The sequence below is a fragment of the Thunnus thynnus genome, chromosome 4 (genome assembly GCF_963924715.1).
Source record: "Thunnus thynnus chromosome 4, fThuThy2.1, whole genome shotgun sequence".
NCBI classification, from domain to species: Eukaryota; Metazoa; Chordata; class Actinopteri; order Scombriformes; family Scombridae; genus Thunnus; species Thunnus thynnus.
The window spans coordinates 19,153,869-19,167,395 of NC_089520.1; the positions used below are offsets into that span (position 1 = coordinate 19,153,869).

At 40.1% G+C, this 13,527-nt stretch overlaps 1 protein-coding gene across 2 annotated transcripts in view; it reads right to left on the reverse strand.

Moving 5' to 3' along the window:
* Positions 1 to 13,527, reverse strand: part of LOC137181487 (voltage-dependent calcium channel subunit alpha-2/delta-2-like) — a 38,809-nt gene that overhangs the window by 5,901 nt on the left and 19,381 nt on the right. For both annotated transcript variants that reach the window (XM_067587222.1, XM_067587223.1), the window contains exons 10-37: positions 12,202 to 12,301; positions 11,893 to 12,054; positions 11,663 to 11,773; positions 11,451 to 11,529; positions 9,908 to 9,957; positions 9,627 to 9,716; positions 9,457 to 9,522; positions 9,021 to 9,095; positions 8,854 to 8,928; positions 8,676 to 8,747; positions 8,414 to 8,485; positions 7,080 to 7,141; positions 6,845 to 6,921; positions 6,687 to 6,747; positions 6,506 to 6,603; positions 6,321 to 6,411; positions 6,139 to 6,201; positions 5,942 to 6,045; positions 3,205 to 3,303; positions 2,994 to 3,085; positions 2,851 to 2,898; positions 2,268 to 2,339; positions 1,672 to 1,824; positions 1,531 to 1,583; positions 1,217 to 1,272; positions 566 to 689; positions 344 to 453; positions 159 to 241 (exon numbers count right to left, since the gene is read on the reverse strand). In XM_067587222.1, coding sequence (XP_067443323.1) covers positions 159 to 241; positions 344 to 453; positions 566 to 689; positions 1,217 to 1,272; positions 1,531 to 1,583; positions 1,672 to 1,824; positions 2,268 to 2,339; positions 2,851 to 2,898; positions 2,994 to 3,085; positions 3,205 to 3,303; positions 5,942 to 6,045; positions 6,139 to 6,201; positions 6,321 to 6,411; positions 6,506 to 6,603; positions 6,687 to 6,747; positions 6,845 to 6,921; positions 7,080 to 7,141; positions 8,414 to 8,485; positions 8,676 to 8,747; positions 8,854 to 8,928; positions 9,021 to 9,095; positions 9,457 to 9,522; positions 9,627 to 9,716; positions 9,908 to 9,957; positions 11,451 to 11,529; positions 11,663 to 11,773; positions 11,893 to 12,054; positions 12,202 to 12,301 — 2,398 coding nt within the window. The remainder of the gene's footprint in view (positions 1 to 158; positions 242 to 343; positions 454 to 565; positions 690 to 1,216; positions 1,273 to 1,530; positions 1,584 to 1,671; positions 1,825 to 2,267; positions 2,340 to 2,850; positions 2,899 to 2,993; positions 3,086 to 3,204; positions 3,304 to 5,941; positions 6,046 to 6,138; positions 6,202 to 6,320; positions 6,412 to 6,505; positions 6,604 to 6,686; positions 6,748 to 6,844; positions 6,922 to 7,079; positions 7,142 to 8,413; positions 8,486 to 8,675; positions 8,748 to 8,853; positions 8,929 to 9,020; positions 9,096 to 9,456; positions 9,523 to 9,626; positions 9,717 to 9,907; positions 9,958 to 11,450; positions 11,530 to 11,662; positions 11,774 to 11,892; positions 12,055 to 12,201; positions 12,302 to 13,527) is intronic.

A 13,527-nucleotide genomic window follows, 5' to 3' on the forward strand; every position in this document is an offset into this window, starting at 1 on the left:
CATATTGAACTGTTCAAACATGAGAGTGGTATCAATCTTCTTATGTAGCTAATGGCAAAAAAGTAAATAAGTGTATTTCCCTAAATGTCTAACAATTCATTTAAGGAATCAATTGAAATAATAATTTGCATGTTTGCATTTATACTGTTTCTACTTACTAAGGCACTGTAGTCAAAACAGGAAGATGGGCCTTTACGATACCGTGCGTTGCTCAGTACTTCACATGGATTCTCCTCCTGGACTGTTTGTCTTTAGTTATGGAGGTAACAGTAAAATTTACTGCCACACAAGATGGATGAGGTTGCACCTCCAGCACATATGTGCTGAGTATGTGAAAGGATACACTCTGTCCTGACCTGGGTCAGCCTCTCTATCTCACAGGAGCTGCAGGGAAGCGTCTCAGCGACCACAAAAAGGAGGTTGGTGTTTTCTATCCGCTTTGCATGGAACAGCCTATTGGAGACAGTGATGGATATCTAGTCCACAGAGTGCTGTATGTACATTACAGGTATGATAAAATATACAGACTCTGAACACATTCTGCTGACGCTCCAGAAAAACACACCGTGAGCAGTTTCCACAGTCCTGCAGCACATTGTAGGAGTTGGTGGTGTTTGTAAAGTAGAACTGGCTTTGGATGGTCACACAGCTGCTCTCCCTTGTCTCAAAACCTTCTACCAGGACATCATCTAGAAGGCCAACACACATCTAAGTTTAGCATTTTATATAGTTTTTATAAAACATTCTTAAGGATTATCATTTTCAGTTTTTTCTGGGACTTAAGACTTTTTAAAAGATCCGTTTACACTGATTTCACCCAGATTTTATGTACAAAACTTGCTGTTTTCACACTTTCCTGGTGAGAACACATTGTATACTTCAACAACATCCTCTTGTTACAAGAACAGCAAGTCGAAAAATATAGGAGAAAACCTCTAAAGTAGGTACAAAAAATAAATGGTTAAAACACGTTTGTGCTGTAAATTATATTTTCAATAAGGACTTTCACCCAGATTTTCATCACTTAAAAAAATAGAAATAGAAAGTAATGAACCTTAAATTGTATTCAGTAATAGATTCACTGATTAATTAATTAATCAGACATTTATGTGCACACACATACACACACACACACACACACACACACACACACACACACACACACACACAAATACACATGTACACAGAAAGATTGCATTAAGATGCACAAATCCACCTTGGTAGAGCCAGCTGTTGTATGCCAGTCCGTACAGTAGCTGCTGCATCACAGACCTGCAGAGGTGATCACATTGCACCTTATTAAAGAACAAAGTGCATTCTGGAAACATCAATAAATAACAGCAAACACATGTCAAGGCTACAATAACACTGAACTGAAAATAGTTGAGCATAGTGCGGCAGCTGACAAGCATCAAAAAAAAGGTTGCCTTCCTGCTTTCATGTGCAGAAGTCTGGACACAGTTAAGATTGTTTTAAAGGCCACCTCGCATGCTCTCGGTGTCATTTGATTTGCAGTCAACAAAGTCTCACCATGCCAATGTGGACGTCCACCAGGCCAAGCTGAGGATGTCAGCGATGGACGGCTGCAGAAACAGCGAATAGTTAAGACGAGACTCTTCCATCATCTTAAACCAAATTATTAAATGTCCCAGAACCTAAATGACCTCTTACCACAAAGATGCCTCTGGGTGCTGCACCGGTGTGGCTGCTGCTGACCGGTTCACATGCAGACTGGTAGTGGAAAGACTGACGTCGAGTGAAGATAGAATTGTTGTAGAGTGCGTGCATTAGGTAAGGGTCCACGTCGCCAAAGAAGAGGCCGATCTGTGATGGAATGAAAGGAAAGACAGTTACAGTGAAGTTAAAAAAGTGCATCAGAGAAACAACACCACACAGTAGTTTAACATAAACCCTACTGCTGGTTTCCACTTGTTTCCTTCTACTCATGGTTGTTTACAATATATACTGTATATTTTTTTCATTTGGCCCTACAGTGATAAATGAACTGATCTGAACTGAGAAGATGCTTTGTGAATATTTTAGTTAAGTTGAATAGTTGAGAGAGAGACATGATACAAAACATGCAATAACAACATCTATCAATAAGATCTGTTTGTGTCCCTGGAAGCCTGATTGGTACCTTTGCTATGCATCTCTTTTAACAACACACAACAAACATACTCAAATAAGGCACATAGTGCACTTTCTACTAGAAGCACAGAGCAGATGGTACAGAAAAGAAAGCTCATCATCACACGCAGACGCACCTTTTTCCAGTGATCTCTCTGATTGGACATAACCAGGAACCCACCATCATCTATGAGATAGCACAGGAGGTCCTACAGACGACACAGTTAGCAGTTATCAAGAGAGCTGCACACACAGCACTGAACAATAGCAGAAAAGGATCTTATAAGAGGAAAAAGCAGATTGTAAAAACCTCCAGGCAAGTGTACGAAACTTAAGTAAAAAGAAAATGTTCACACATGCTGGTACACATTTATTACATGTAGAGTATATGAAAATGTACTGTATGTAAACATGTTATCTCACCCCACTGACAGTTTTTGCATATTTTAAGGAAATTAGATTTTAGGATTCCCTGCTGAGCAAATGACTGGTTAAGATGAGTGTAATATCTCACAAGGTAAAATTTGAACTCACAGCCAAACAGACTGTAAGCAGGTCTGTGGATTCACATTCAAAACACAAATCAAGGGCCATGGGTGAATTACATTTAAATATGTATTTTTAGTTTTGCAGAACAAATTCAACCCTCAGGAATGTGATGTTTATCAAACGTCAGTCTGCTACAGTCTACTTGCTGTGTGAAATAAGAAAAGTTCTTACATCAGTGTTGACTTCACAGTCCATCTCACAACTCCTGGATGGTCCGCACTGTTTAAAAAAATGTTTAATGAGACAAAAATGTCACTTTTTAAAGTTAAGTCTAAAGCAGTGTGATTAAGGATCATTGCCACATTGTGCTGTACCTTGTGTGAGCCCTGACGATTGTCTGACACATTGCTGGCCAGGATCTTAAACTTGTCTACCCACGCCTCCAAGTCCAGCTTCACTCCAACCACTGACGAGAGAGTGACAAAGAGGCCAGAAGCAGCATTTTAGCAAGTAGTAAGAGGAAAAGCAGTAGTACCACATTTCACAAGATATCTCATCAAGTTGGCTCAGAAGTAGTTTTCTTACCTGCAGGTTTGAGAAGTTTGCCTCCTAAATTAACTTCTATAGCTGAACTAACCACAATTCCAACTGTGCCGTTTTCTGCACCTACAGGGTCGTCCAAGGCTGTTCAGAAACAAAACATGATGTGAGGTCATAGTCTGATGTCACATAGATATGAATGCTGAATTTATCTTTTTTTAAATGTTTGACTGAAATTGTGTATTATTTTGCAGTTGAGCGACAAACACCTGAGTGACCTTGGGTTGAGGATGTGGGACAAAATGACCTCAACTCAAGGTTCAAAGCTTTCAACCACATCTCACGGTCTTCATCAGCAACTGGAACGAGCTCATTATCATCATTTCATCATGTGACCTAAGTGTGGGGCACTGATTACGTGGTAATACATGGTTGTATATGGGGGAGTGATTGTAACCCCTGCCAGAAGACACACTTAGGTCATACGATGACACTTGCGATAGTTCCAATCCCTGATGAAGATCGTGACATCATCTTGTCTCACAAACTCATCTCAGGGTCAGGGTTGTTTAAAATTAGATTTTCATTGTCACTCAATCAACATTTATAGTAAAGTTTCATTCAATAAACTGACGTCTCTTTCATTAAACCTGCACTAACTAATTTTTTTGGCCACTCGGGGGCAAACATAAACAAGCTCTAAACACAACACTGACATATTATAAGCTATTGAGTTGATGTAGTGAAATTTTTAGCAAATAGTAGCCTATTTACACATCCAGCAATTACAGAGCAACATTATCATTCAATTGGAGTTGTGTTTCTGGCCATCTGGCAAATGTAAGTTCAATATTCACTCTCCTTTTAGCTCTGTTTTTGGTCTCCACCAGTCCTGAGGGAAATATGTGGCTCTTTAGCTGCTCCACTGTGTTTACCAGCCAGTCGCTAACTGTATCTACCTGGGGTCCGTTTCACAAAGCAGGTTCAACAAACTCTGAGTCTAATCCTGAACTCTGAGTTGATCTACTCTGAGATAGGGAACTCTGAGTTTCCGGCTCCAGAACAGCTGATTTGAGTCAGTTTAATCAACTCGGAGTAGTTTCACCTGGAGTTAAGCGCATGCACCACAACTATAAAAAGCCAGCATCAATGGTGCCCCGATTCAACGAGTCACCATGGCAACAGGGAAGAGGAGGGCTGCGTTTTTCGCCCCACTAGAACTAGAAATCTTAATGCGCTCATACGGTGAGTTTGAACATGTTTTAAGAAAGAAGTGCAACACCACTGCAGCTGCAAAAGAGAGGGACACGGCGTGGGAGAACATTGCTGCTCGGGTCAATGCGTAAGTTTGAATGTAGTCCTTTGCAATCACAATAATATTACAGGGGAAAACTGCTTGAATGGTCGACTATTCATTTATTTCATTTAGGTGCAATCCCGCGAGGGAGAAGCGCACTTGACAGCAGCTTAGGATGAAATATAAAAACATTGTTCAAACAGGTAAAACCTAAGCATTATCTCATGGGGGTACCTCACTTTGTTTTACATTGTAAAGTAAATATTAAGTGGCTCTTTGACTGTGCAGTTGTTTTATCCCCAACATAATGCTGGTTTCACACACATAAATGTCTTCTCATCTACATCATGTTCTTTTAAATAATTAAGCCTATTTAAACTAACACAGACTTCTACTCAGCCAACAGAAAGAAGGCAGATGCCCGTAAAACGAGTGGTGGCCCAGCACCGCCACCTCTAACGGAGGCAGAGGAGCTGGCCCTAAGCCAGAATTTAGGAAGGCCAGTGGCTGGCTCCGACATTGTACAAAAAACTTCCGTTTGCAAAGAAATGCAGTGCAACACACAATATCTGCTGGGATGTGAGAGCATGACTACGATTGGTAATGTTGCAAATGTATGGACGGATTAGGTTGTGTATGTAGTTGATGGACTGTGACGTGAAACGGTACCGCTCAAAAAGATAATTGTCTGGAAATGCTAGAACATCTATGCGCGGTCTGATAACCATCTACCGACGAATATTTAATTCTCTGCGCAGTAATGCTGAACCTTCATCCACAAGATCATTATCAAAGGGACATGCCATGTTAGTGAAAAAAGTCGCCACCTACTGTGCCTAATGGACTTCTAATATACTGACACTGATTTTTTTTAATGACAGAAACTCACCTGCTGATTGAATGAATGAGGAAATCAAATGGAGTGTGTGGCTCTGAAAGAGGGCGGAGACAGAGAGAAACTCGAGGTTCATTGAGAAAAACCTGGTCCCGACCAGGTTAGGTTCATAGAGTCTGTTACTATGGTAACTGACCGAGAGCTTAAGTTACCACTCTCTCTGGAACAGGTTACCCCTCTTTCTCTGGTTTGAGTTACCTCCCTTTTTGAAACGGAAAACTCATTTCAGAATTAACAGACTCTGAGTTTTCACTAAACCTGCTTTAAGAAATGGACCCCTGAAGTTTGGTGCTGAGCTTTTCTTGCTGAAAACAGCTGCCTGCTGCAGCCAAAGTGGCGCTATGAGAGCCCTGAGACTGAATCAAAACAGTAAAGTTGTGGGCCACAAAACCAAAACAATAGGCTAAAAGACACTATAAAGTTCCGTAGACTTGAGGGGAAACTGTAGAGTCAGGTGATAGTTATTTGTTCATTTGAGCCTTTGGTATTATGAACTATTGATTATAGCCACTTTAATCAACATTTACAGTAAAGCCTCATTGTACAAAGTGAAGTCAGGCACATGAAAATGGGTTTGCTCAGTTACTCACAGGCTCTAGATGGAGCTCTGAACATGTAACCTTTGTTGTCGAGGCTCCGTCTGTAGTAATTTGAATTGAAGGGTTCAGGATCCTCATCCCATAACTCAGAGGCCCTGTACAAACATAACACAAAGCATTCAGCGTTTTAAGTGTGTGAGATTACTTCCATATTTCTCTGCTCCAGTGAGTAAATTAATCTTACTTACAAGTTGGGGAAAACTCGTGTTATTCCTCCATCTGTGGATGCAAATACAGCCAGGAAGCCGTACCTGTAAGAATGGATTTTTACTCAGCAAGTTCTGTTTTGTATGAGTTGTCTTGTTCTGAAAGGCAAGCTTTTCGCCACAGTGAACAGTGTGAGGGAATGCTGTGTAGAGCAACAACTCACGAATTGAGGTCCTTGTTCTTCCATACGCGTGAGGCCAGCTGCCCAATAATCCGAGAATCCAAAATCAGGTTGTGGATGAGGCCTTGGTCACCTGAGACAATAAGAATTGCAGATAATCGCATCTGTGTCTCTTGAACAGTGGCCAAAAATACCACTAAAAGCTGTATTACACTTGTGTAACTCACACTCATCAGACTCTGGGGAAATGTCCAGCATGAGAGAGAGGAAGTTCTGCAAAAACTGTGTGTTGTTGTCAGAAAGCTGGAGACGCTTGCAGTATTCCCTGCAAAGAGACAGGAATAAATCAGAACCTGTCATTTACTTACAGACAGAGAAAGAGTAGAGAGAAAGAAAAAGAAAAGTCACCTAGGAGCCAGAAATACATGTCCAGATGATTCAAAGGAGCTGGGCAGTAACGACTGCATATCTGTAACAGAGAAAGAGGATGATGATACGTTTTTCATCTCATCTCTGTGTTTCATCTTTCTAAAACAGATTTGAAAGCTCTGCCTACAGGTACTCACACTGGAGCTGCAGCATCACATCACTTAGGTCTGCCTGGATGTAATACTCATTGTATGGAGGTAATACCAAACCAAGACTGCAGGTGGCAGCATCACAACAGGTAGATGGGTGAATGAATGAGGAAACACAGATAGGAAGGTTGTTTTGAATTGTACAGAGTGAATCCATCACAGTCCTCATCCATCTGCAGCTGGTTGGTTATTATTTGTGATTCATATCATTATAGCCACTCACCTGTAATCTGTACCATTGATAGGAGTCCATGTGTAACCCCTGCGTACCTCATCGATGTATTGCTACAATAAAGGTGACACACACTTCAGTCAAAAATACCAAAGTAAACGAGCTACAGTTTACCCACTTACACCTTCTTTTTCTTCTTATTTCACATATCAGTTGATACAATTTTAATCACCAGCTTCAAGAGAACAGTTACTAAAAGGGCCTTGTTTTGAGATTGTTTTCTCAACAAGATGACGAGGTTTTATCAACTAGTAGTGTGTGAAATGTGTGAATTCAAATTCGCACATGGTAAAGTGAAAACATTTATACTGTCAGAAAATTAAGGATTGGGCCTCTAAAGGGGAATTCAATCAATTTTACACTTCAAACATCTGTACTACTACATATGTACTACTGCATATGTGAAAAGGTTGTATGGGAGCTGTGCAAATTCTGATGTCACTTGAGGCAGTGTCAGTTGAGGCTGAAGACTACAAGTTTGAAAATGGGAAAAAAAAAATCTGGGGCTGTGGAGTCTGAAAGAAGTGATGTTACCAGACCTATGCAGCCTGCTACTCATCTCTGCTTGAGGCTACATTAGCCTCTACTACCATAACACACTCGAATATGTACAGTGGAGTCAATCGAGTTGAGTTGCATCGTTGGTAATGTAGGCGCCACCTTTGACAAGGAAGAAGAATGGGTGAAATAAAAAAGACAATATCTCTGCTTCTTCTGCATCAAATTTGATCATTTCTTTTAAACTGTCCGTCTTCTGTCCAACAGTGTTACAGGAATGCAGCACTAAATTGGTGAAGTGCTCTTTTAACACAATTATTAAACCACTTGCTCAGAAATAAACGTACAGCCAAAGTTGAAAATTGAAAAATTTATTGCACAGCAGAGGTACTTTCTGACTCAGCCTACAGGAAGAGCACTTGTCTCATCATCTCATCATTCAGTATGCTGCACATCACTATGATAGTCTAACAAATGAGCAAAAGCAGCAAGTTGTGTGCAGTGGTAAGTTGAGTAGGATGCAGTTGACCTAAAACGCAGCCCTACAGTTACACCTCTCATCTCTAAATAGGTAGTTTGGATAATAAAGGTAAATAAGACTTGTTTTAACTGTTCGAGCAGCTTCTTTGGACACAACATTGTAAATCTGTGAGTATGTGTGTCACCGGGTCTGTCATCACTACAATGAAGCGAATGGGTAAAATGTAATGGTAACAAACTGTATTGTAACTGAAGCATTAGGACAATTGAACAGTTTATCCGACATGTTAGTGAACGCTACATGACAACTACAGTCAGACTTACAGAGAAGAGAGAGATTTACTTGCCTCATCAATTGACTTGATAAGAGTTTTTATCTGCATGTCTCCTGGTTTTCCATCAATCATCTGTCGCCGGATCTAGAAAATCAAAACACAAAGCAATTTTTTTATCGGCCACAAACACGTTACATGGGCCTTCAATCACCTGAGGCAGATAATGTTGTTCGCTGGCCTGGTAATAACTTTAAACGTGAGCTTAACAACAGCAAGGAACAGAAAATGCCTGAAACCAGAAACTTTTTAGTTCCACTCTGCACTAAGTGCTCACCTCCTCTTTATTGCTGTCCTCCACCTCTGCATCTAGGAAGTCCAGCGTCACAGGCTCAGGTAGGTTCACAAGCTGAGAGGAGTCAAGTGGGAAAAATACATTTACATAAACATAAAACAGGTAGAGCAGCATGCTAATCATCAACTGAATATAATCCCGCAGTGAAAGTATGTTTCACCTTTGGCTGAAGATTAGGGTGAAGGAGAAGATATCCATTTGGATCAATGGCAAATATGTATCCATTGGCTCCAAGCTGTTTTGGACACAAAAAGTGAGGAATGGCAATCATGTGTCTGTCTGTATTGTCCATCAAGGGTACAAATATACAAAAAAAAGTGTTCTTACATTGTAACGTGGTGTGAGTCGCTTTATCTCATCAAGATGCACGTCTACTCCCATGACACCTAATATCAGCTGATTCTGATAAGAAAACAGCATCAATACATACAGTGAGTTAAAGGAATAGCTGGGAAGTTCGCTTCTTTGCTTTCTTGCCGGGAGTGATGTTAACTTTGGACAGAGTCAGGCTAGCTGTTTCCCTATGGTTCCAGTCTTTATGCTAAGCTAAGCTAACTGGCCGCTTCATTTTTACTGTACATATATGAGAGTTGTCAATCTTATCACCTAACTTTCGGCAAGAAAGCAAATTTCACGAAATGTCTAACTATTAATTTTTATAGGTTTGGTCTGCTACGATATTTATTATATACAAAAAGACAAAGGGACCATAACCTGCAATATGCAAACATAAAAACTGTCTTGTTATTTCCAGTTTTGTTACCTGTGAGTTTCCATCCATGGTGAGATTAAATACAGGCAAAGTCCCAGTTACTACCATGCCAAGACCCTACAAAGACACGTTATATAAATGATTAGCTTTTTTCAGTGTGTATATATGTTTGATGCTTTTCTTATTGATAAAACTCAGCCAATGGGGTCATGCTGTCTCACCAAAGCATCCTGATACACATTGGTCCACTGGACCTGCTTGGCATCACTTCCTGCCAGAACCATGGGACGTCCCAGCACGTCTAGATACTCCTGACAAAACACAGAGATGCTGCATGTGATCAACTGCAGCTTCAAAACAGCAAACAACATCAGGCCACGGGGGGAGAGTGGGTGTGCAAACAAATGGAAGTAGATGTTTCTACAGAGTGAGTGAGCGTCACAAGGAGAAGGAGAAACAGAGAACGGGGATCAGCTGTGTCGGAGGCACTAGACAAACCCACCTGGGTGTTAATCCTTATAGCACAGATGGAACGGATCTCAAAATAGTAACCTGGCAAGCGACAGAGAAAAAAGACAAACAGAGAGAGAGAGAGAGGAAGAGCATGTGTGAGCGAGAGCTATTAGAAAACACAGGAGTGGTGCTCATAAATATTCCAGATTTCACTAGATGTTACTAGACCAGTGACTCAGCCACTTAAATCCCACAGATAGGAAGCTTAAAGAGGAATACCACGGAGCTTTTAAACTGAGCTTTCTGTATTTATACAGTTCGGTCAAGACCATTAGATCAGCAGAAAGTCCAACCTAAAAGCTCCTGTAGCACCAAATAACCTCATTTGTTTTCAGAAAAAACAATGTCTGTGTGAGTCTTTTTTTCTTTCTTTCTTTTTTTTAACATAGGATCTGGTTTCCATCATGTTTCAGCAACTAATTATTACATTATGTTATTCATCATCTATTATTTTCTCAATTAATTTAGTAATCTATTGGTCTATAATGTCAGGAATGTCAGGAAATAGTGACTGATTGCTTTAGTTCTACAATGCAATCCAATGATTATTAACATTTATACTAGAATTCAACAGAAATAGTCTTTTAAGGTGCTTAAATGACTCAGGCTATAATATTCAATAACAAAGCATGTGTAATGAATGTATTTCATAAAATTACATTATTCATAATACACTGACTGCATGTGTTGCTTTGAAGTTCACTTAATGGAGGTGCTGATCTGCGACAGTCTGAGGATTCTGATGTTGCTTAGTTGGTAAAAATGTAACAGGATAGATATAATCAGATGACAATTTTCTTTTATTTCAACTCATAAAGGGTCATTGCCCTCTCAGATAGCTTATTGTATCAGAAAAGGAGAACAGCTCTATATGATCGAGAGGCAACTCCTGTGCACAAGTATTCCAGTGCCAGTAAGTCACTGTCCCTGTACGAGCACCAACTTTAGGTCTCCTGGAGAGATCGATGTTAGCTCTCAGCTCAGAAAAAATCTGCTACATGAGTGAAACGGATGTGAGCAACGCTGGCCCACTCACAGATCTGACAGTGAGGCCCATTATTATGGTCAGTGCATTGTACAGCACAGTATGTACTGTGTGTACATTCAGTTCAGTGATTTATTTATTTATTTATTTGTTCCTAGTGCACTTTTTATTTTGTCTAAGCTTTGATTAACTAATTTAAGTACACATTTAATCATGTTAAAGAACAGATTTAGTGGACATATTAAAGCAATGAATTTAAAAGTTATCTGCAAAGCTAAAGCACATTTATTCAGTTTACTGCTGATGCTTTACACACGAAACATCCATTATCTACCGGTGTTTTAAAGTGTTTGGACAAGGCCAAAAAAGTAAGAACACTTAAATCAGTTTCTGCCGACAATGAACTCTGTACATTATTTTGTTGTAATGCAAGTGAAGACTTCAGTCTTACCTTGTGAAAACCTTTTGTAGTATTATTCTTTAGATAATCTGGGCCAATTCAGTTATGATGTGGGGTATAAAATGAGCTGCAGGAGGTTCGGCTCACCTTTATTCGTGCATGCAATCCACTGTAAAGGTGTGACATCATAGTTGTGTTGACCCACAGAAAAGGTGAATACTCGAACCTTAGGAAGAGATAACAGAGAAAATTAAACACACAGTCTTCAGAGGGAAATCTAGATAATACAGCGCGCCTGTTCAAACGCTGCATGCGGCTTAAAGGAGTCTGTTATGGTGAGATGATGAGAGGAAACCAACCGTTTTATTGGGCCAGTTGTATTGCATGAAGACGTCCTGAGCTCTGTCCTCTCCTCCGTCAGTGAACAGCATGATTATTTTATTGCAGTTGGCCCGTGGGACATTTGTCTTCTGAAAAAAATAAAAAAATAAAAAAATAAAAAAGGGGATTAATGAGAATGAACAGCTGGGTTGGTCAATCCAGTGAATAAGCTCATGGAAACCTTGATCTGAATCAATATGTCACTTACATTTAACAGCTGGTTGAAGGCAAAATGAAATCCAGACTTGTAGTCAGTGGTGCCTTTAGCCTGCATCTGCTGCACTGCATCTTTGAAGATCTTTTTGTTGCGCACGTTTGCCTGGACTAGATGTTTGAAGCAAGGCACCACCGCCTCGGCCTTCTCGTTAAACTGAAACACAGCAGGAGACACAGTCAGGGCTCAAATATGGGAATATGGACTGAAATTAAGGAAACAAGTTCAACAAATCCAAAACACGTAAGTGTGAAATAACAGTGAATCAGTGATGATGAGTCTGTAAGTGTAGCAGAGACCGACCCTAGCCACGTTGACGTAGTCATCATCGGACAAAGTGTCCAGCATTTCCATCACTGACGCCTTGATCAGTTTCAGGGTGAGTCCACTGACGCTGCCGCTCCTGAGGGGTGAAACACACAAGTATCATCCCGGTCATGTGCTCAAATATGTGAGAAGAGAAAATACTACATATGGGGCTGCGAAATTATGTAACGGCATGTTTCAGTTTAACAGGGTGTTTACTGACACTACATTTGTACATGAGCCCAGCTGCAGCTGATCTGAATAAAGCGCTGCTAAATGGGACTTGATGCTGTACTGTTTACGACACACTCTGTGCATGTCTGGAAAACAATGGAGCAGAAAATGAAGTGTTCTCTGACACTGAACTTAAGAATTTTTTCATGAAAAGAATAAATGTGATCTGCATGTGTGCATTCTCCTCACAACAATGAAGGATATGTGAGGAAATATCAGCGCAGCAAAAAGATCAGAATCCTCTCAGATTTACAAAAAAATCAATTAAGAAGATTTTTTGATTAAAACTTTGAAGCTCCCTTGATATGATTATTGCTGTAAACAGATATAAAGAATCCAATAGGCCTATTTAATAAGTGCAGTAGTGAGTAATTATCTGTAAGCAGGCAATTATCTGCTTCATTTATAACTCTCTCTTATCATTCTTTGTGCCTCTGAGTGCCTGATTAAAGTCTTCAGTAGTGCTGAAAATGTTACATGTGCTTCTTTCACGCATTAAATCACAGACATGATTCCTCCTGATCAGTCAGCATTGCAACAATGAAAAAAGTAACGCCTGCATACTTCCTCCAAGCCACAAAATTTAATCAGGACAACATTTCGACCCTACACAGATCTTTACACAACTTAGTTTCCACCTAAAAACAGACCACTAATCGTGGTAAATAGACCCTCGAGTCTCTAAATAGTGTCTGAATGAATAAATGTGGAGCTCATAATTTGTTGTTTGGCCCGTTGTTTATTCAGCAGTTATTTCTTCACTATGGGTGAGCAATTATGCGTTGAAATTGTAATAAGACAACACATGGGGTTAGGACATTTCCATTGTTCATAACTCATTGTTTCCTATTTGTACTTGAAAACACAGCTGCCTCAGTGAATATCTTGATGTGATGAACAAACAAACAAACAAACAAACATGATTCATGTTGATGAAAGGTCATTCATAAGGGCTACTCTCCTATTTCTGTCATTCAACTCAACAATAGGATTAACCTCTCAAAGAGCGCAGACAAACAGCCAAATATCACTGCAATAAATAGTAACCACAAGGACACTACAGTGGTTGTAACAGGCTGCTGTACTCCA